Source organism: Protopterus annectens, chromosome 11.part0 (assembly GCF_019279795.1).
Source record: "Protopterus annectens isolate FY-2018-M chromosome 11.part0, PAN1.0, whole genome shotgun sequence".
NCBI classification, from domain to species: Eukaryota; Metazoa; Chordata; order Ceratodontiformes; family Protopteridae; genus Protopterus; species Protopterus annectens.
The window spans coordinates 1,222,981,388-1,223,005,158 of NC_056745.1; the positions used below are offsets into that span (position 1 = coordinate 1,222,981,388).

Genomic DNA, 23,771 nt, shown 5'->3' on the forward strand with positions numbered 1-23,771 from the left:
TTTGCACATGGTGTTGGGGTGTCACTTCATAAGTGACTAAGGCTGCCACAGTAGTTCTTCCATACCACACACTAACATGGCCAATTTAGCATCTCCAATATACTTACTACATGTCTTTGGGATGTGGAAAGAAATCCATGTAAACACAGGAAGGACATGCTAACTCCACACAGAAGGCACCACAGCCAAGAATTGAACCGGGGAACTTCTTGCTGTAAGGCAACACCACTATCTGTTGTACCACTGGAGTGCTATTCCATTACTCCTAGCTGAAGTATTCAGGTAACAGACCTGCTTTGAGCACTCTAATTTTTTCAAAGTAAATGCTTCGGACCCCAGAGCACTGAGTTAAGTGCATCGAGAGAGCGCCGAGAGGCAGGGGCTTGGTCAGGTGGTAACTCACCTTGCGGTGAACTGCCAGTCCAATCCCAACATCTAACTACTAGCTTTTTAAGTGCAGCAACGTCATTGTACACTAATGGAGTTGGAATTACCATGGCTGCTGGCACCAGACCTGCCCTCCAATAGATCCTCATTAAAGGATTTAAAATGTACTCATTCCAATTACAAGGCCTTGAAAGAGTCTTGTATTTCTATTTCTCGTCACTGCCTTGCCCAGTCAGGAGTGTGTAATTTGCTCACCTGTTGCCTTCCTTGGATGTGGTCACTGATGTTCTTCGTATTTCACTGTTGCAGTCATTACATTTGGCTTATCTGCTTGCAGTAGCCCTCACTCAGCCTGATTAACAAAGTCTTGGGTCCTGCGTCAGTTGCTGTCCCTTATTCCATGACGTTGGATCGTCAGGGGTATAAAACATGCATCTGACACCATTACATCAGTCTTTCTTGCCATGTGGTGCCCGAAGCAGAAGCAGTTCGCAAGTGCCGGTCGGCCGACTCCTGAAATTTTCATTTTCGAGTTTCAGAACCAAAGTCTTCAACTAAAGCTAAGTACCCCATTGGGGAAACTTTTTCTTGCTCCTTACCAATATCAGTAAAAGTTAATAATTGCATTACTTGTGGAAATCAAATACCTCATAAAGATTTTCATTCATACTGTATTCCTTGCCTAGGCCCTGACCACGTTGTACCTTGCTGTCGGTTTTGTGCTTTATTTAATCAGCGCACTGTCCGTCGTCGGTATATTTTTGCCTTTAAATATTTCGGTTCTCTGTTTAATTATGCAGAAATGTCATCGGTTAGCCATCCGACTACTGGGGTTTTGAAAAAATGCAAAGATAAAGACAGAGACAGGCCGCCGAGGTCCAAAACTGCCGACGATGCTTCTCCTAAGCCAGTCGCCAGTTCGCCGGTACTCAGTGAGGCGCTTTCACAGCCCCTGATACCCACCACTTCTGATTCGCAGGCCACTACTGAGACCCATTCGGAGTCCAGTATGTCGTGAGATGCTTCAACTATGGAACCCGCGGATGTCTCTACTTTAGATGGGTCCGGAGCCGCTGTGCAGGCACTGGCTTCTGAGGGTGCATTCAGGCCTACAGTCTTGCATATTAAACCGACACCTCTTTCTTCATTTAGGCCTAAATCTCAAACCATGCCTAAAAAAATGACGCCCAGGCTGCATGCTCAGGCCTCTATGCCTAAAAAACAAATGATAAGAATGGCTGAAGATCTTATAACCCTAATCAGGGGAAGCCAACCTCCCCCTTCTAAGAGACCTAGGACTGAAGTTGTTTATGAATCTTCTGACCAGGATTCTGATTTTTCTGATTCTTCTGATGATCTGGATTTGCCCTTATCTACTTATGAGGAGTCTGATGCAGAGGACTCTATTCCCTCTGCTTCCCCTCCAGAGGATTTTTTTTTTGGTGAAACCTTACATACTCTAAGGGAGCATTTCCACTGAGAAAGCCAGGATTTTTCTGATTCAAAAAAGAGGCTTAGGGATTTCTTACTCCTGCCTCAGCATAGGCCCTTAGCTATTCCTCCTGTACTAGACATTGTTTATGATGCTTTTTCGGAATCTAGTTTGGCCCTTGATTCTTTGCCTCCTGCTCCCAGAAAACCTGACAGATATTACAGGGTTCTTGATTCACACAAGTTCCTTTTTAAAAATCCTATTGCGGATCCAGAGACGATTTCACAGGGACCCAAGGGCATTAAGGCTTCTACTGCTAAAAATCCTACTCCTGATAGAGACTCCAGGGCGCTGGATGGGTAAGAAGGTTTACACTTCTTCAACCTTGGCCATTAGGGCTTTAAACTGCCAGTTTCATATGTTAAAGTATCAGCAACGTGTTATTGGATTGCTTAAACAGAAAATGATGTTGATTCCTGATTGTGTGGAAAATAAAGAATTACAGGATTTAATGCATTCTGCTGAACAGGTTGGAAAACATACTTTGCAATGTGGATTTGATTCATTAGAGGCTTCTTGCAGGGCTGCTGTTACTGGGTCTGTGTTCAGAAGGCATGCTTGGCTTAAGGAACAATCTTTGCCTGATCATGTTAAAGCTAAGTTGCTGGATGTTCCCTTAAATCAGGACCGCCTGTTTGGCAACAAGGCTGGGGAAGTTCTTAAAAAGATGGAAGATAAGGCTAAATCTATGCAAACTGTTAAAGATTTCTTACAAGTTCAGCCTCCTAGATTTAGTAGGCACTGGCCCTCTAAGAATTGGTCCTTTCTAGCCCCTTCCAGGTCTTCTCAAGCCAAACCCAGACACAGCAGAAACCCCAGGTTTCAGTCCCAGGGGACACACAAGACTAAGCAGTGGGGGGGGGGGGGGTTCATGCCCAAATCAAAGGACTCCACCCATGGAAAACTGTCTCAATGACTTGCTTTTAAAACTTCCAAGCACTTCTCAACTGAATGCTCCTTTAGGTGGAAAGATTGGTCTGCAGGCCAAAAACTGGAAACTCATTACCCAGGACAAATGGGCTTTAAATATAGTGTCCCAAGGATACAGATTTCACTTCCACACCTTACCAACACCAAGCGGGTGGCCAGTCCTTCCCCCAAATCAGTGATCAGAGGCCCAAAATCAAGTACTCTCACATTTAAGCATGAGGGCTATTCAGTTGGTACCAGAAGAGGAAAAGGGACAAGGTTTCTATTCAAGACTTTTTCTGGTACCCAGAAAAGGCAATACATGGCATCCTATCCTGGACCTTTCTACTCTAAATACCTTTCTGGTGATTCCAAAATTCAAGATGCTGACTCTTTACCAGCTGCTTCCTATGCTAGGCAAAGATGCATGGTTGGCAACACTAGACTTAAAAGAAGCATACCTGCACATCCCCATCAGGGAGTCTTGCAGAGAATACCTATGCTTCAAAGCAGGCTACACACACTATCAGTTCTCTGCACTGCTCTTTGGCTTATCTACTGCTCCCAGGGTATTCACAAAGTGCCTAGCTCCAGTCTTTGCATTCGGCAGGCAAAGAAATATTCAAATATATCCATACCTGGACGATTGTCTAATTCAGGCAGAAAGCTGGGACATACTTTTGAATCATCTGCTTTTGTTCAAAGGGTACTGACTTGTCTGGGGTATACCATAAACGAAAAGAAATCACACCTGGTACCCTGTCAACAAATTATATTCCTGGGAGCAAGCTTGAATACAACTTCCCAGATGGCTTTCCTCATGCCAGAGAAACGGACTCATTTGACAACCTACTTCAAACAAGTGGCCACAAAAACCCAGTTATCTGCAAGGCAAATACTGCAAGCCTTGCGGTTCATGGCCTCCTGCATTCTTCTAATTCCATATGCAAGGCTGCATATGAGGAAACTTCAATGGTATCTCAAAAGCCTATGGTGTCAACATTCACAGGATCTAGAAGCTATGATTTCTATCATACCTTGCCTACACCTAGAGTTCCTTTGGTGGGCAGAGGCCTGCCACCAAAACAAAGGACTACCATTCACACTACCCCCTGATGCCCAAACCGTAACAACAGATGCATCAGACTATGCATGGGGGGCTCACCTGGCTTAGTGTATTCAGGGCAAATGGAACCCAAGTCAAATGCACCTACACATAAATCAAAAGGAAATGTTAGCTGTACAAAATGCTTTGACAGCCTTCAAGGACCACATTCTTCCAGGACAACTAATGGTAAAGACGGACAACACCACGGTTATGTGGTACATAAACAAGCAGGGGGGTACACACTCTTACCCCCTCTGCAGAATAGGGATGGCATTGTGGAACACAGCCTTGAGCTACCAAGTGAATCTACAAGCTCAAGACCAGGAAAACTAAATACACTGGCAGATGGACTAAGCAGAAACCTCATGGACCCACACAAGTAGAAACTGGAACCAAGGATTTTCAACATGTTGACAAGCAAATGGGGGAACCCAGATATAGACCTGTTTGCCTCCCCCCAGAACCATCAATTGGACACATTTTGCACAAGGATTCCCCACAAACTGGCTTGGAAAGTGGATGCCCTATCCTTCAGCTGGAAAAAAACAGTTTATGTAATGTAACAGGAGGTCAAAGAAGGTTGGATATTTCCAGGCCTGAAATGCAGCACAGGAGAAACATAGCTGCCTGTGTGGTGGCTGTTCTAGAAGTTGCTGCTACCCTGGAGATGGGGAATGAATGGGCAATGTTAGCAGGCAGGGGGCCACAGAAATGCTATAGAAAAAAATGCAACATAAATCAGCAGTAATTGATTTCACATATTCACAGATTAATGTTTTGGGTTATCCAGGACTGTTGGTAAGCTTCTGAGCCCCCACGCCTTTCTGTGTTGGAGGGGAGCCTTCTAGCTAATCAGTGGGAGTGGTAAGCAGTAGGTAGCCTATCTACCACAGGAAGAGTGTGTCTTGGCCCAGAAATTGTAGTTCATTCACCGTTTGGGAAGTTTTTCCATCTCTTTCTACTTTCTGGTTTAAAAGCCCATGTTTACATTTGGTCCCCGCCTTTCCTGTAACAAGTGTAGTCCAGGTACAGATTTGCTGTATCCAGGACTGTTGGTAAGCTTCTGAGCCCCCCCCCTCCCAAGTCCTTCTATGTTGGAGAAAAGCCTTCTAGCTTAACAGTGAGAGTGGTAAGCACTAGGTAACATATCTACCACAGGAGGAGTGGTTTCTGGACCAGAAATTATAGTCTATTGGCCGTTTGGGAAGCTTTTCCATCTCTTTCAGCCTTCTGATTTAAATGCCTGTGTTTGCACTTGTTTCCTGCCTTTCCTCTTACTAGTCTAGTCCAGATACAAATTTGCTGTATCCAGGACTCTGTGTAAGCTTCTGAGCCCCCAAGCCTTTCTGTGTTGGAGGGAAGCCCTCTAGCTTATCAGTGGGAGTGATAAGCATTAGGTAGCCTATCTTCCACAAGAGGAGCCTGGCCCAGAAATTGTAGCTATTGGACGTTTGGGCAGTTTTTTCCATCTCTTTCAACTTTCTGGTTTAAAAGCTGCACTTGCGCTTGTTTCCCACCTTTCCTATAACTAGCCTAGTCCAGATACAGATTTGCTGTATCCAGGACTCTGTGTAAGCTTCTGAGCCCCCAAGCCTTTCCGTGTTGGAGGGAAGCCTTCTAGCTTATCAGTGGGAGTGGTAAGCATTAGGTAGCCTATCTACCACAAGGGGAGTGGTCCCTGGCCCAGAAATTGTAGCTATTGACTGAGCAGTTTTTTCCCATCTCTTTCAACTTTCTGGTTTGAAATTCGCACTTGCGCCTGTTTCCCGTCTTTCCTATAACTAGCCTAGTCCAGTTACAGAGTTGTTGTATCCAGGACTGTTAGTAAGCTTCTGAGCCCCCCAAGCCTTTCTGTGTTGGTGGGAAGCCCTCTAGCTTATCAGTGGGAGTGGTAAGCATTAGGTAGCTTATCTTCCACAAGAGGAGTGGTTCCTGGCCCAGAAATTGTAGCTATTGGCCGTTTGGGCAGTTTTTTCCATCTCTTTCAACTTTCTGGTTTAAAAGCTGCACTTGCGCTTGTTTCCCACCTTTCCTGTAACTATCCTAGTCCAGATACAGAGTTGCTGTATCCAGGACTGTTGGTAAGCTTCTGAGCCCCGCAAGCCTTTCTGTGTTGGAGGAAAGCCTTCCAGCTTATCAGTGGGAGTGGTAAGCACTAGGTAGCCTGTCTACCACAAGAGGAGTTGTTCTTGGCCCAGAAATTGTAGTTTATTGACCATTTGGACAGTTTGCCCATCTCTTTCAACTTTCTGGTTTAAAAGACCACATCTGTGCTTGTTTCCCATCTTTCCTGTAACTAACCTACTGGGAAGCACTAGAAAGCCTTAAACTGATACAAGCCTTCTAGCTTAGAAGAGAGACTTTGGAGTGATTAAGTATCAGTTTTCTGTACTTTCTTGCTGTACTTAACTGTTTTCTGCCTAAACACCAATTTTCCAACATTTATTGTGATTCAAAAGCTTGTTTTTTTCACATATTGTACTTATTTGACTGCCTGCACTTTTAAAAAGTTGTTTTTTGTTTAAATAATTTGTTTAACTGTTGTAGGCTACAAACTAGAGTGTGATAGCCTTTTCTGATCGTTTGTAGTTGTTTAAAGCTGTTTTAAGTGTATTTTTTTACTGTTTTTGCCTTATCTTTTCAAAAAAACAAAAAAAAGAAAAAAAAAATTCCTTGTTTCCCTACCTTTCTAAGCTAGTATAGTCCAGTTTTCAGGTTAGTGCTGAATTCAGGGCTGTGTTACAAGTTTCTGAGTTGCCCATGCCTTACTTGGATAGAAGGAAGTTTCTTTGTTCACCTGTGAGAGAGGGGAGCTTTGAGCAGACTATCTGTGCCTGGAGGAGTGGTTCCAGCCCAGAAGTTAGTAGTTTATTGGCCATTTTGGGCTAATTTCTATCTCTTTCATTTCTCTGCTATAAAAAACGCATTTGCACAGTTTTGTGCACCGGGCAGTGCCGGTTAGCTAGGGTTAAATTATTCCCGGCTCCACTAAGTCTCCTCTTCAGTAGTTCCCTTGAAACTAGTCTAACTCTCAACCTAAGCACTCAAAAAGCATCCTACAGCCCAGAACTTGCTCAGACCTAATAGCAAGCACTAATATACCCTGATACTTGATTGCCCAGCAGGGTAAGAGTCTTTATTCACCCCTCACCAACCAAGCGACTAAGCAGCTCACCCTACTATTCAGGCATGACCAAAGGGCAATTTCAGGTGTACTCTCCAGTCCAGCTGGTGAATCTGGGTATCCTGAGGCAATGTTACAACTGCCTCATGTACACAGACAACCCTCTCCTCCTACCACAAAACACTAACATATGCGAGAGATGCAATTATACAGCCAAACTGGAGGCTAAGCTGTCCACCCAAGACTGGAACAGACAGTCAAGAGGAGAAGGTTAACACTTGCACCACACCTCCAGCCACACACAGACCTACTAAACCAGCACAGGCAAAAAATACACATAAATACACAAAATCATACTCAGAGGCTCTAAATAAAAACCCGCGAAAGCATCAGAGACCTCCAAAGCAGACACCCAAACAACCTGCACCTCCAGTCACGAACTAGACAACACATAAAACACAAAATCAGTGTGCCGCACAATCACAACCCTTAAGGCGAAATAACATACCTAACACACTAGTAATAGGTGACTCTATAGTCAGGCACACTGACATCCCACTCACTAGGCTGGACAAGCAGAAGGTTGGGGAGCCAGAATCTTCCACATAACACAAGAACTCAGGTCACTCCAGAACAAGTACAAATATGACTCTGTCATTGTTCATGTTGGTGTGAATGACCTGAGACGTACCTTCCTGGACTACATGAAAAGAGACATGGAAGAGCTCTCTGATAATGTAGCCCAGGCTGGTATGACCCTGAGTAGCATCCTGCCCTCACCAAGAATGATACCTCAGTATAAAGAAAAGAATGATTAATTTCAACAATTGGCTAAGCTTCTGGTGTCATTCAAAGGGGATCCAGTGTCTGTCAGTGTGGAACGACATGCTCGACAAGCCACTTTGCTTCACAAGAAATGGCTTGCACCTGTCACCCCTAGGCTTTCGAATACTGGCCAAGGCTCTTGCTGCCCCCATAGTGCCTTTTTTAGGCAAGGCTCAAAAGTCAAACCCACCTCCGTAAACAGCACAATTAACAAAAAACTGAGGGTTATGCTACTCAACACCAGGAGTTTAAATCTCAAAATGCACACGCTCGAAGCACTCTTCAGTATGGAGAACATTAACATCTGTGCAGTAACTGAAACCTGGTTCAAGGCTCCAGAGAGCACCCCAGCACTACCGGGCTACAACTCGTACCACATGTTTTTGCCACAAAACACAGACCGAAACACAAAAGGAGGGGGTATATCCATATTCATCAAGGATACCTACACCTCCAGGTTAGTGGCGCAGCATGATACCTCTGAGATCATCCATGTGCAACTAACATCGGGAAAATCTGCAATGCAAATTGTGGCCTGCTACAGATCACCCTCCATGACCCAGGATGACCACCACCTTTCTGGAGACACTGGAAAACAAGAAGGTCCTACTGAACACCTTGATATTGGGCGATTTCAATTACCCTATCATTAACTGGGAAAACTACTCGAGTACAAACTCCCAGGCCCAGCGCTTCTTGGAATTCATCAACTCAAACACTCTGGATCAACTGGTAAACTCCCCTACCGGAGGTGAAAACATACTGGACCCGGTCATCACAAACATGGGTGACAGGTGTTCCACATCGGAGGTCAACCCGCCACTGGTTATATCAGACCATAAACTAATCACTCTGGATGTCCACACCCCACCACCACCGCCAACTAAGGAAACCACAGTAAAAAACTTTTCTAAAGCAAACTTCACCTTAATTAAGACAGAGGCGGTAAGTTTCACAGTCCCCACGCTAAAGGATAATGCTGCCCAAGATGCAGAAACCTTTACAAATGCACTCTATGAGCACCTACAAGGATGCATGGATCATGCCAACCCTAGCAAAACCAAGACTCACTCCTCTAAGAGAAGGAAACCAGTCTGGTGGACCCCTGCCATAAATAGGCTATACAACAAAAGGAGGAAACTAGTTCAGGAAAAAAATCAAATCCCAAGAAGGAAAGGCATCCCTGATCAGTATCAGTAAGAAACTAAGGTCCCTCATAAAATCATGCAAGGCTAACTTTGAAAGAAAAATAGCCAAGGATTCAAAAGATAACCACAAAGCCTTCTTTAGCTATGTTAAGAATCTAAATGGCAACTCACAGATATGCACTGAACTAGTGCAAAATAGCACAAAATATACTGAACCTACTGATATTACCAACATCCTGGCAGATAGATTCAGTGCAAACTTCACTCCCCTCTCACCCCCAAAAGGGCCCACAACAATACCAAAAAAGTGTAGTGTCCTGGAAATCACAGATGCACAGGTAAAAATAGCCCTTTCAAAAGCCAAAAACACAGCATCAATGGAGCCAGATGGTGTCCCAGGCTGCGTCTTGCACGAACTACAGAATGAACTAACCCCCCACATAAACACTCTGTTCAACCTCAGCCTCTCCACAGGCTATGTGCCCATAGAATGGTGCACAGCAATGGTTATTCCACTCCACAAAGGAGGAGCCATAACTGACCCTGGTAACTATTGCCCCATAAGCCTGACTAGCCTGGTCTGCCAGGCTATGCAGCGCATCATCATGGAACTCATTAACAAAGACATTGGGAACCTCTAAACACTTGACCCAACCCAGTTCGGCTTTGTTAAGGGCAGATCATGCCTACTAAATCTGGTTGACTTTTTTGAGACAGTCATCAAGGCCATAGATGAGGGAAAGGTTGTTCACACAGCCTACCTTGACCTCACCAAGGCTTTCGATACCATTCCCCACTTGGGTATTACAGAAAAACTCACCAGTCTGAACATAAACCCCTACGTCACGAGATGGGCTGCCAACTGGCTTACAGACAGAACTCACACGGTAAGAATAGTGGGCTCCAGGTCCGACTCCAAACCAGTCACAAGTGGTGTCCCGCAAGGCTTGGTCCTAGGACCCCTACTGTTCAGCATATACTTCTCAGAAGTACAGGCAAACACAGGAGGGCTATGGCTAACCAAGTTTGCCGATGACTGCAAACTGGGAGCCGTAAATTGACTCTCTGGCTGACACAGACATCCTCCAAAAGGGCCTTACTGAGATGGACACCTGGTGTCAAAGTCATGGCCTCAAGCTAAATGCCAAAAAATGCATAGTCATCCCGTTTGGGAAAAACAAAACATCCACGAATTACCACATAGGTGGCAGCCCCCTTAATATAGAAGAGGTAATAAGAGATCTGGGGACCCAGGTAGATAGTAATCTCTCTTTTGACAATATTATTGCCAAAGTAGTTAGGAAATCCTTCTATGTGGCCCATCTAATTACTAAAGGGTTCGCATCTAGAAATAAAGAGGTTATAGTGCCCCTCTACTCGTCACTCATCAGACCAGTCATAGAGTACAATGCCCCATTTGGGATGTACCTTACAAGACACTTCCAACAGCTGGAGAGACCACAAAAGTACCTCACCAAGAGGATTACTGGCCTCAAACATATGTCCTATGCAGCCCGACTGAAAAAAACTCTGGCTGTACTCAGTGGCATATCGTTTACTCAGAGGTGATCTCTGCCTGACTTACAAAGCCATGTCCAACTCAGAATTAATGGACATGCTCCACCTAAAGAAATCCAAGTCACTGTGAGCCATGCACTCTAGTGAGCTAAACCTCACCACAACAATAAATAGAACATGCTGGAGGAATAGATTCCTGTCACAGAGGCTCCCCATGCTTTGGAACAAAATTCCAAACTACATTAGGCAGAGCCCCTCACTAACACTCTTCAAGAGAAACCTTGACTAGTGGATGGGTAACAGAAAATACACCCCTGGGATCACTTCACTGGCTCTGCTTGATAGAGGATCAGTTAATTAATCAATGGGATGGTGAAAGCCGACACACTCTGGCTAAGCTTATAATTGCCCTTGGGCAAATAGCCTAGTCCCTACCTATGAACCTATGAACTCTACAACTCTAAGTATTTAATATTTTAACCAGTACTGAATTCTGTAAATATGTAAAACACCATCCTCTCCTTCTGACAGTTTGAGCTGAGCACTCTCTTTTCTGTGAACTACTATTTCATCTTTGTACTTGCACCAGTATCATTGCATTTTGCCTTGCAGAGATTGAGTTACTTTATAAATACTGTGATACTTGGCACCTAACATGTGATATCTAGAACAGGGTACCATATATTGGGAGAAAGCAAAAAGCTCTTGAAGTGTGTAGCGAGTATGACAAGTGACATTCCCAAGGGTGCATTTGATCAGAAGGTTCTGGTAGCTGAGCTAACGTTTAGCCACCCATGTAACGTGCTGCAGTAATTCAGGTTAATCCATTTGTAAATCATGTTGCATATCCAAAGTCTGTCTCAAAGTTCTACTGAAAAGCGGGCTGATTTTTGAAAATTAAAATACCAGTGCTTTCTCTTTTGTGTGCATACCTTAAATCGACAGAATTATGTACTGAGGTCTGCAGTCTCTGTGAGATTTTACTTGAGATGGCAAATATTACTAACAGTGCATTTTTCTATTATGGACTTTAACACCTCCTTCCTTAGTGCCACTTTTCCATCTCTTCTCAATAATATCCCATAACAGACTATTTATTGACTATGCATTGAATGTTTTAAGCATACATAAGTTACATAAAACTAAACAACAATCTTTCACATAACAAAAACTAAATTTCAAATTACTGGCTGCATAATACATTATATGCAGTGTTATTTTTATGTGCAGGTACTTTTTCGTTTTTCTAAAGTGAATAGAAGTGTTTTTTTCAGACCAGAAAAAGCTATTACCATAGATGTACAGAAAGACCCACATATACAAGTGATTCTATAAAGAATCCATAAGCATATCACATAACATGAAAAGTTAACTATTGGAGAGTATAGAAAAGTGATTTATACAAAGTGAATTTTGACGTGAATGCAATGTATCAAGCATAAATGCTAGCAATTTTACATGGCAAAGATCCTAACTATTGATTTAACAAAGACATACGTTAAGTAGTGAACATCTGAGTAGGACAATGATTTATTATCATACAGAGCATTTGCAGAAAGATCGGGAAACAAAAGAGTGCACGGAGTGGTTTAGACATAAAAAATGAGTATACAACGGAATAAATGGCATAACATTTGTATATCAGTCTGTAGTACAAGCTGACTGTAGGAGTTAAGTGTAAGACTGTAGTCAGAGGTTGTAGGCTCAGTTACCATGAGTAACAAGTATAGAATACTGCAATTCTTTAATAACATTACAGAAATTAAATTCTACACAATTAGTTTAAATGCAATGCTGTTAACTTTGAGGGTGGGAAGTTAGAATTGGCATAGTGGTTAAGGTATTTACCTTGTAGGCAGAAGGTGAAGGTTTGGTTCTCACATGGGATAATTGTCTGAGCTTAAAATGGCTCACAAGGACAGTTAGCCTGTTATTAATTTATGGTTTTGAGGTTGGCATAATGGTTAAGGTGTTTATGTCATGGACACAAGGTACCATACCTCTCAACCTCCTAGAACAAGAAATCTGGACAAAGTCATAACAAAAGTGGTAAAAAGGCCTAAAAATAGGGACTTTTTTTAATATTGCTCTTACAAACTTAGAAAGTTGATAGAATAGCGGGTTTTGTATTAGCATGACTTTTCTGAAGGATATGAAGTCTGAAACTGAAAAGTCTGTCAATATTTCCTTACTCCAGTCTTTAGTGATTCATCACTAATCTTCCAAAAATTACAATTTTATGAAAAATGGACCAAAAATATGAGGCAAAAATCTGGACATTCTGTGAAATCTGTACAGTTGAGAGGTATGCAAGGTACAGGGTTTGACTCAGATTTGCAGGGAAAAGGTTAGATTTAAAATGGCCCACAAGGGCAGATTGCCTAGTAGTTACCTACAGTGGATATAAAAAGTGTACACACCCCTGTTAAAATGCCAGGTTTTTGTGATATAAAAAAATGAAACCACCTTTAATGTGACCTATAACCTGTACAATTCAATTGAAAAACAAACAAATCTGTTAGGGGAAAAATATAACAAATAAAAATGTACAATAAGCTGGTTGCATAAGTGTGGGCACCCTTAAACTAATACTTTGTTGAAGCACCTTTTTGTTTAATTACAGCATTCAGTCTTCTTAAATAGGAGTCTATCAGCATGGCACATCTTGAGTTGACAATATTTGCCCACTCTTCCTTGCAAAAGCACTCCAATTATGTCTGATTGCGAGGGCATGTCTTGTGCACAGCCCTCTTCAGATCACCCCACAGATTTTCTATTGGATTTAAGTCTGGGCTCTGGATAGGCTATGCCAAAACTTTAATTTTCTTCTGGTGAAGCCATTCTTTTGTTAATTTGGATGTATGCTTGAGGACATTGTCGTGTTGAAAGGTGAAATTCCTCTTCATCTTCAGCTTTCTAGCAGATGCCTGAAGGTTTTGGGCCAAAAGTGACTGGAATTTGGAACTGTTCATAATTCCCTCCACCTTGACTAAAGCCCCAGTTCCAGCTGAAGAAAAGCAAGCCCAAAGCATGATACTGTTGTCACCATGCTTCACCATGGGGATGGTGTTCTTCTGGTTATGTGAAAGATTGTTTTTGCTCCAAAAGTACCTTTGGAATTGTGGCTAAAAAGTTAAACCTTGGTCACATCAGACCATATCACATTTTTCCACATACTTTTGGGAGACTTGATGTATTGTTTTGCAAATTTTAGCCTGGACTGGATGTTTTTCTGTGTAAGAAAATGCTTCTGTCTTGCAACCCTACCCCATAGCCTAAATATATGGAGAATACGGGAGATTGTTGTCACATGTAGCACACAACCAGCACTTGCCAGAAATTTCTGCAGTTCCTTCAGTGTTGCTATAGGTCTCTTGGCAGCCTCCCTGACCAGTTTTAATCTTGTCTTTTCATCAAATTTGGAGGGATGTCCCATTCTTTGCAATGTCACTGTTGTCCCATATTTTCTCCACTTTTTGATGACTGTCTTCACTGTGTTCCATGGTATATCCAATGCTGTGGAAATTATTTTCTACCCTTCTCCTGACTGATACCTTTCAACAATGAGATCCCTTTGATGCTTTGTAAGCTCTCTGCAAACCATGGCTTTTGCTGTAGCAGGAAACTGAGTATATGTTAGGAAAATCCTACTAGGACAGCTGAACTTTATTGGCGGTTAATCAGTCTCTTTAATTGATGGCAGGTGTGTACTCAAGAAGACGGAATGCTGTAATTGAATCAAAAGGTGCTTCAACAAACTATTAGTTTAAGGATGTGCACACTTATGCAACCAGCTTATTGTATGTTTTTTTTTATATTTTTCCCCTAACAGATTTGTTTGTTTTTCAATTGAATTGTACAGGTGATAGGTCACATTAAAGCTGGGAAAAGTTTTGAAATGATTTATTGTGGTCTCATTTTTTTATATCACAAAAACCTGGCATTTTAACAGGGGTGTGTAAACTTTTTATATCCACTGTATGAACTTAAAAGAACAGCAACAGTAATTTCTGTAGTGTTAAAATTTAACTCACTTACTTTTATGCCCCATATGGTCTAGTGGTAAGGCATTAGTCTCTGAACAATAGATATGCAAGCTTGAAACTTTTAAGCCCAAACTTTTGGGATGGGAATTTGGTATAATAGTTAATGCGATGCCAAGGCACTTCTATGGGCTAGACTTGTAAAGTCTCCTGGGCCATTAGCGAAGTACACACCTATGAACCTATATGGTGTTTACCTTACAGATGAAAGGTGCAGGGTTTGATTCTCCCATAGGGTAATTGGCTAGGCTTAAAACAGCTCCCAAGGGCAGTTAGCCTAGTACTAATCTATGAACCTGTATGGTAATATTTTTGATTTGTATGGAGTTGCTTAACAAGTATGGTAAAATACCTGATGGTAAGCACAAAATGGCAGGCAGCATGAGGCAGGAGTGTTGAAGATGCTGCTGGGGAAAACTGGTCGGCATATAGAAACAACTAGAATGACAGAGTAGAACTTTTTTGTAAAATGGGTTTCAATTCATGCAGACTTTACATGGTTTATTAGCACCAGATAAACCTGCTTCACTATCATTGAGGGACACAATAGGGAGTATCAAAAAAACACTTGGTACCTTAGCCAGAAATTATTCAGGAATGATTCAGATTTCATACTAGGCATCAGGTCAAAGGTGCAAGTATACCACTGTATGTCGCTGAACCATGCAGGCTAGCAAACATAACATTTGTTTTATAACAGAAGGAGCCAATAATGCTATGTAGTCTTGTAAGTACATTTAATATTTTACTTCTGCTGCTTTCTTACCTTCCACATCGTCCTTTCTCCACCTGTTCATGTCTATTTGAATTCTGTCTTTCTTCATCACTTTTAGAGTAGTCAGTTCCAGGGGGCTGTCTACAGTCCTTTCTGTGAAGAAGTAGTTTCAGTTTCTAGGGAACAGTTAGTCCCTGAAATTTGCTGTTTGTGCCCCTCTTAACATCTGCACATCTTCACACAGTCTTATTGCTTCATGTCATATGCCCCAACCTATTCTAGTCAGTTTGAATTTAGACTAACTGAAGTATTTAAGGCCACATTTGAAGGTGTGTCATGTATAATAATGACATAGAAAAAATGTTTATAAGATCATTTTAACATGAAACCTTGCCCTGACATAGAAAAAATGTTTACAAGCTCATTTTAACATGAAACCTTGCCCTAAACCCTACAATATAAGCTGTCAATGATGCATATAAATTTCCATAAAATGTTCCTCGGCACAGTTAATATGGTTGTCTGTCAACTGAAAGGAGTTAGTTCTTCAAATTATGATAATCTCAGAGTTAGTATATATAATTGGTGGGGGTATGGGGGTACAGGGGGCTTGCACACTGGAAAAAAACACACTTTAAAGGAAAGCAGCTGTTATTGACACTTAATTTTTGAACTCACAATTATGAGTCTCAGAACTGCAAATAGGGAGCTGTAATACATAATTTGATAATGCTCATATTATAACAGTATCTTGAATGCCTCATATGTTATGTATTGTAAAATGCATCAAGGATCACTGATACAAAGCAAAATAGGTGCTGGCACATTCTCTTTTGTAAATATGTTCAGAGATGGACAGCATATTCATTTATAAGAGGTTATTTCTATATCTTGCATGTGGTGGATTTGAGGAATATGCTTTTTTAAACATTTTGAAATAGTGTAATTTATTAGCACTTCTTGTTAAAATATGTATTTGCAGTCCAGAATGGAGGTTTTGATGCCTTTTTTCTCATTTAACCTTTTTTTTTTGCTAAGCAATAAAAGCAAACATTTATTGTCAAATTATTTTTATTCAGATATTTTCATTGTGCAATACAAGCAAAAAAAAAATAAAAAAAAAAAACAGCTTGCTTGCTATGTATCCAAAATATACAAAGAAAATTTATTCTACTTACACAAGAATAAAAGACCCATAATAAACAATTTACAGAGTATTTAAAACAAAAAATAATTTTTTCAAGCACAATATTTTAATAATCAAAAAATCCAGATCCAGGTTAAGTACATGATAATTTGAAGTAAGCCTCTCCATAGTTTTATCCGGTCATAAGCTCATAGGTACTTAATAGGCTACTGACTTATGAGAATCTTAAGAAGCCTAGCTTTACATTCCGTTATAGTTTTTAGCCCTTATATTTTATGTACAAATAACCCAAAGATGGGCAAAACAAGGATATGCTGTGCCTTTTACATGTTTCCCTATCCAAAAGGGGCAAGGGTCCTAAAGTGGGGATGAATTTGCTGTTATCTGCCCACTCCTCCTAATTACATTTGAACAGAGTAAGAGAAGTACTTAGTTTTATGTGTAGTGTAAGATGGTTCCCAAAGAAGCAGAATTTTCTGTGCTACAGACATATTCTTTCAGCATGTTCAATATATTTTACAAAAGAGTTTGGGATGCCTTGAGCAGGTGTTTATGCCATCATTGGACTTGCAAATGTTTCTAACAGGTTTGACAGGGCAGGATCTGTTGAGGGTACATAGATGAGACAGATGTTGCCTCTCAGTAGTCTGTATAATACCAAGAAGAGGGACAAGGCTTTAAGATTGCCTGTGTAGCTTTTATGATTTAGGCTCTTGACTTTTTTAGTAAGGAAGCATTGTGGTCATTCCAGTTGTGATGAACACTTGAACAAATACATACCAATATAGGCATTGTGCTCAATGATTAGCTAGATAAGTGACCAATACAGTGGCATCATTATATTCCTTGACCTAGTCACCATACATTCAGATATAAGCTGTTTGATTATAAATGATTTCCTTATCATAGTGGATACATAATGAACAAAGGACAGTTAATTGCTGACATTGGTTTCCATATCCTAGACTACAGAATCAATTTTCAGAGGTATGTTGTCAATATAACAAGGAGAACCATGTTTGACAAAAGATAGGATTACGCATTTCTTGGCATTTAGTTTTAGTCCATGGTTTTGACATCAGTTATTTGTTTTGGGCAGACCGTCTTGCAGGATTAATGTGTCCTCTGTGAAGTTTATGATGACATCATAGGTTCATAGGTAGGTACTAGGCTATCAGCCTTGGGGCCTATAAAAGCCTAGCCAAAAAGGTTCCTTGGCTTTCGCCACCCAAGAAAATTATTTTACTGTGCCCCTGTCAAGCAGTGCCACATAAGTGATCCCCAGGTTGAATTTTCTATCTCCATACTTGGAGTCATCTGCAAGTTTGCAGCCATCTGCAAATTGGTTAATGATCAACCCTTAACATTAGCTTAGAACCCTGAGAAGTAAATGTCAAACAGGAGTGGCCCATGGACTGAACCCTGGGGATGCAACGCTAGTGACAGGTCTTTTGGAGGGGGTAGAGCTATCCACTTTTATTTCCTGGGTTGTATTTGTTAGACAATTTGCTACCTGATGACTTACACAGAGATTTACATTTACCTAAAAGAGTTTATCTACTATACCTAAATGTGGGATGATCATGCCGAATGCCCTTGTGAGGTCTAAATATGCAGGTATGTACTGATTTGCCCTCATCCATGCCACAGTTTCTTTTCAAAAAAGTCAACCAGGTTAAGTAGACAGGATCTGCCCTTGATGAATTTGAACTGGCTTAGGTCAAGAGACTGTAGGCAGCCTATATCCTTGCTTATTAATTCCATAATGCTGAGCTGTGACTTGTCATACCTTCTACAGAGGCTTTTCAATATCAGCCTCAAAACAGGTTCCATGCTGAATGAATGGAGGACAGCAACAGTTATTCCCTTTCACAAAGGTTTGGCTTCAACAGGCTAGGGTGAAGACAGACACATAAGTCTGACCAGCCTCATCTGTAAGGCTATGGAAAGGATCATTATTTATTTTTATCTATTTTATAAACAAACGTAAAATAAAATAAATAAAAATAAATAATGATCCTTTCCATAGCCTTACAGATGAGGCTGGTCAGGCTTATGTGTCTATCATTACACGAGTCTGTTGAAGCCCAACATTTGTAAAAGGAAATAACTGTTGCTGTCCTCCATTCATTAAGCATGGAGCCTGTTTTGAGGCTGATAATGAAAAGCCTCTGTAGAAGGTCTGACAAGTTATAGTTCAGGGTGACCAGTAGGTACCTTGGTGTGTTGTCCAGACCCAAAGAAGTAGTGGTTTTGGACTTAAATAATGCCTTGAAGACTTGCTCTTTGGAGATTTGGGGTTTGGTTGTTTGATGCAAGTATCTGAGAGTAATGTTTCTACTCCATATGAATTTCAGAGACAGCTTATACACATTTAAATAAAAACAGTGCCCAATCTGAAGCAAATATTTTGAGAGATATAAATTTTATGGTATGTGGTATAGAAATTTGACCTGTAATGAGACGTTATTTACAAAATAAATTAAAGACAGATATAGTTATTACAATCAAAGTAAATAATACTATTCTTTATCCAAGTATGAAGTCATATATGTATATAAATATATATTGTATATGCTTAAATGCTTGTCTTTTATCACACTTTTCTTATTTCTGAAATTACAATGAAAATGTCAGTAATTTTGTAAAATTTTTATTCAGTTCCTATTTATTCTCTCTTCTTTTCTATTCCTTCTTCATCCTGCATGAGTAATGTTTATTTCAACTATATGAAATACTTTGGATTACTTATACTTTGTTTTCAATCTTTTAGAAGTTACACATGATTTTACACTTTTTTTCTCTACAGGATTGCCATATCTTGGAGAAAAGTGACCATCCGCACCCTATATGTTCCTTCCAGGAAGATTTTCAGGAGTTTGGAATGATTGACGACAATGATGGTGATGAAGATGAAGATATTGATGAACTAGAAGCTCCACCATCTCCAATCACCTCACCTCTGCCTTCACCATCTGAGAGAACAGGGCAGAAAATGCGTCCAACCACCTTAAACCTGACAGCACCGGGCTCACAGGTGGGGGTGGGAGGGATAGACAGGAAATCTGATGCATTCTTCTGTAGTGGGTATAATTAATAATATAGTACATTTTACCTTGTATATCCCTGGGTACTGATCACTGAGGAAAAGTGAAGGAAATATATGTCTGTAGCCAAAAATGGTGCGTGAATAACAGAAGAAAGAGGCCTAACATAGGTGTTTTGTAAGATGCACAGGCATTGGCTTCAGCACTGTGGTTGATATGAAGGGAAGGCAAAGTAAATGAATGAATGCTGTCTCACTAGAGACCCTTCAACTGTAGCTGGTCAGCATTAAAACAGCTGTCTGCTTCTGGCCATCCACACGTGCAATACATTATAAGGCCTTTTAGATGTCAACTTGGAGTTAAAAGAATATTAATTCTGATTAACAGAGGAAGTGTCTGACACTATAACAGTAGCACATAGTGTAAATATTTTTGCTCATTTTTGTATAGCTAATTGATAACAGTGCTAGAAAACATGCTACATATTCAATATGAACAATCATTATTATTTGTATTATAGTTAACTACATTAATAATTGCACACAGTATTTCATTTCAGAAAGTAAAATTTTGCCTATGCAATGTGTGATAGAAACAACCTAGTAGCCTCAATTACACATACAGATTTTGGAAGCAAGATGCATTTCACCTGATATCTGAACAGCATGTAACAAGGGGAACTGGAGAATGTCTGTATGTTTATTGTTCAACATAAATGTGGCATCACAAACACCAATTAAGTTATGTTTCTATGTTTTCAAATAGCTTACAAAACTTTCCCCCAAATACAGAAATAAAACTGAATAAGAAATGATTTTGTCACAATTTATAATGAGCGCCACAACCATTTTGAGATGAACAGAGCACCATTGGAAATGCAGTGATTACATTTAATTCTCTTCATAAATAATAAAAATACCAGTTGTGATTGCTGTCCCTAAATAGCTGCCATTCTATTTATTGTTAACGGAAACAGGGCATTTTCATCAGTGCCACATGTAGGTGCTCTATTTCCAACTGTGCTGTTTCTATCACAAGGGTTTTGAACGCTGTATACATTGCAGTGTACCCAGTACACATTGCAGTGTAGTCATTTAAACTGAATAAGGTGAAATGAATCTTGTTTTCAAAATAGAGGAAGCCACCCCAAGGAGTAGACCCGTAACAAGCGGTGTACCCCAGGGATTGGTCTTGAGACCTCTACTGTTTGAGATATACTTCTCAGAGGTACAGGCCAAATCTAGTGGGCTATGGCTGACCAAATTTGCAGATGACTGCAAGCTGGGTGCTGTCATCAATTCCCCTAGTGATGTGTACATCCTCCAAGGGGGTTTCACCCAAACAAGTGACTGGCACCAGAAACATGGCCCCAAACTGAATGCCAAAAAATGCATCATCATCCATTTCAGGGAGCTTGACATCCCCACAAATTATTACATTGATAATAAGGTCCTAAGCATGCCATCAGTTGTGAGGGACTTGGGCACCCAGGATGATAGCAAACTGACTTTTGACCACCATATCGCCATTGTTGTACGGAAAGCTTTCTACATGGCTCACCTCATTAGTAAGGGTATCTTATCCAGGGACAAGGTGGTCATAACATCCCTGTGTTCTTCCCTTATAAGACCTATTATTGAGTACAATGCCCCTTTCGGCATGCACCTCACAAAGCACATGAAGCAGCTGGAGAGACCACAGAGGTTCCTCACCCGTAGAATCCAGGGCCTCAAACATCTACCCTACACAGATAAGCTAAAAGTCCTGCCCCTTTATTCAGTCTCCTATAGACTCCTCAGTGGTGACCTCTGTCTGGCATACATAGCAATCGCAGACCCCACCTTGATGGGACTGCTGCATATCTGCAATTCAAGCTGCACTTGAGTAACCTGCATGTGTGACCTCAACCTGGTCTGTGACATCAATAGGACTTGTTGACGGGACATATTTCTGTCCCAGAGACTCCCCCTTTTTGTGGAATAGACTCCCTCAACCACATAAAGCAGAGTACCTCATTAACCCTTTTTAAGTGCAACCTGGATAACTGGATGGGGAACAGAAAATACACCCCTGGGATTCCACCTGTGTCCCTGCTGGACAGTGGCATAGGGTGATGACTTGTTAGAACATGGGCTAAATTCTTGACTAGGCTTGTAAGTGCCTCAGGGCCAATAGCCTAGTAACTTCCTATGATCCTATGACTTATTTGGTGAGAAGTTTTGTAAGCTATTTATTGTGGCACAGTATGTTGCAGATTATGGTTATAGTACCACTGGGACCCTGTAATACTTTTCAGATGTATGTTGAGTTCATTTAGCTGTAATAATTCATGTTATACTTCACCTTTAACATCTCTAATACTGTTGTAGCTCTGACCTTTTCAACTTCATTTTATTGTAGAAAAAAACATGCATTCATTTTACTAGATGCACATTTGTGACATATTTTATGAATCTCCAAATAGGATATCATTATTGAAAGTTGTTCTTTTTTCACAACATGAGTCAAATCAGGGGAGTTCAACCATAGTTTTGAAAATGTAGCTTTGCCCTACCAAGATCACTGAATATTGGAGACATGCAAATACTTAAACAAAAAGTACTGTTTTACCTATTTATTTTGAGTAATGTGATCTCTGAGGTGATTATAGCAAACAGTAGGGGACTTGTTATTGTATAAAACAATACTTTCAGACAGCTGTCAAGTTGTATCTTGTAATCATGATTTTGTGTATTTGTGGCATTATGTTTACAACTCATTAGAAGGATTTTTGTTGTTCATCATAAACATACGTATCTTTTTTGTTAACATGTTCAGTATATAGGATATTTCCAAGATGTCTGCACACTGATCAGCGCATAACTTCAACTCTCCCAGTGTGAAAACAGAAACTGAGAAAAAGGAGTGCCATTGAAAGTGTGTGTGTGGTGTTTTTTTTTTTTTTTTGGTCAAATTCAGTTACTAACTAGTAAATATACTTCCTGGATGCATCAATGAAGAAATTTAAAAAACCTGAAAGAAAATCAACCAGAAAAGGTGAAGGGAAAACACTGTCTTAGAAAGATTCTGCAGCTATTCCAAAAAGCAGTTCAAACTTCAGCTTTGGTTCAAGTAATGGCTTTCAGAAATTTAGAGGACAATTATATAAGATGTACTCAAAGGTGATTAAAATAAATGAAACATTGAATGAATATATCAATTCAAACAACAAAAGGATAGAAAAAAATAGAAGAAGCTTTAACTAGTCATTCAGATGAACTGATAAAACTGCAAATATCAGAGGATGACATGAAGAAAAAGTTAGCTGAATATGAGGTTTCTCAGGAAGAACTGTAAAAAAAATAATACAGAGTGCACAGAAAAAAAACTTAGATTTTCTGCTGTACCAGAGTAACTGGAAGGAACATACTGTATTAATTTTATGAATGAACAAATAAGCAACTGGATTGATGTTTCACAGCAGAATTTTTAACTGAAAGGGCACATCAAGTGTATGCTTCAAACCTGGCCATGGGAAAGCATTTAAGATCAATATCAGTAAAGATGCAGTTATACCAACACAAAAAGTTGATTCTGACAAAACTGTGGCAGAAGGAAAAAGTATAAAAAAAATTGGAGACAGATGAGAACTTGTAAAAAAATGATTATTCACTGTACATCAGGCAAAAGAGAAGCAAACGTATAACAAGAATCAGGGCATGTTGAGAGGCAGGTGTGAGATTCAAGCTGTTGTATCTAGCTGTCTTCAAAGTGTTTTTTTTCCTGGATTATCAAAGTAATTTTTGGCTAAGGAGGAAACAACAAAGTTTATACAAAAAAAAGTGAGTCAGCAAGCAGAGGGAGACTCTGCCTCTCATTTTTCTGATGGTAAAGTTCATAAAAAGTCTTTGCCATTGAAACCTTTTCCAGTGCTCCAAAGGTAAATGCTTGAGACATAGAAAAAAGCTCATGAGTTGACTAGAATAATCAGTACTACCGTGGACATAAGCCACAGTCTGGTGTTGGGAAATGGAAATGAGCAGCAAAAAGACCCGCAACTCTGAAATTAGTAAATAAATGGAAGACTATAAAGCATCTGATCACATTTGTGAAATACGATTTTGCAAGAAAAAGTGGCTGAAAAACACTGGACATTTGTTAACTTTGTTAAATTGTGGATTGACTGTAAAGCATATATCCCACTTTATATCATTAATGTTAAGGACACAAAAAGGGTAAAAAGTAACTGTAAATAAAACAATTTTGTTCTTAATAGTATTTGTATAAACATTTTATGATATAAACTGTATGTTATATATAGTAAAACAG

General features: G+C 40.3%; 1 protein-coding gene across 3 annotated transcripts in view; it reads left to right on the top strand.

The window, feature by feature from the left end:
* Positions 1-23,771, top strand: part of MAPK8IP2 (mitogen-activated protein kinase 8 interacting protein 2) — a 788,562-nt gene that overhangs the window by 480,961 nt on the left and 283,830 nt on the right. For all 3 annotated transcript variants that reach the window (XM_044088602.1, XM_044088603.1, XM_044088604.1), the window contains exon 3: positions 19,226-19,453. In XM_044088602.1, coding sequence (XP_043944537.1) covers positions 19,226-19,453 — 228 coding nt within the window. The remainder of the gene's footprint in view (positions 1-19,225; positions 19,454-23,771) is intronic.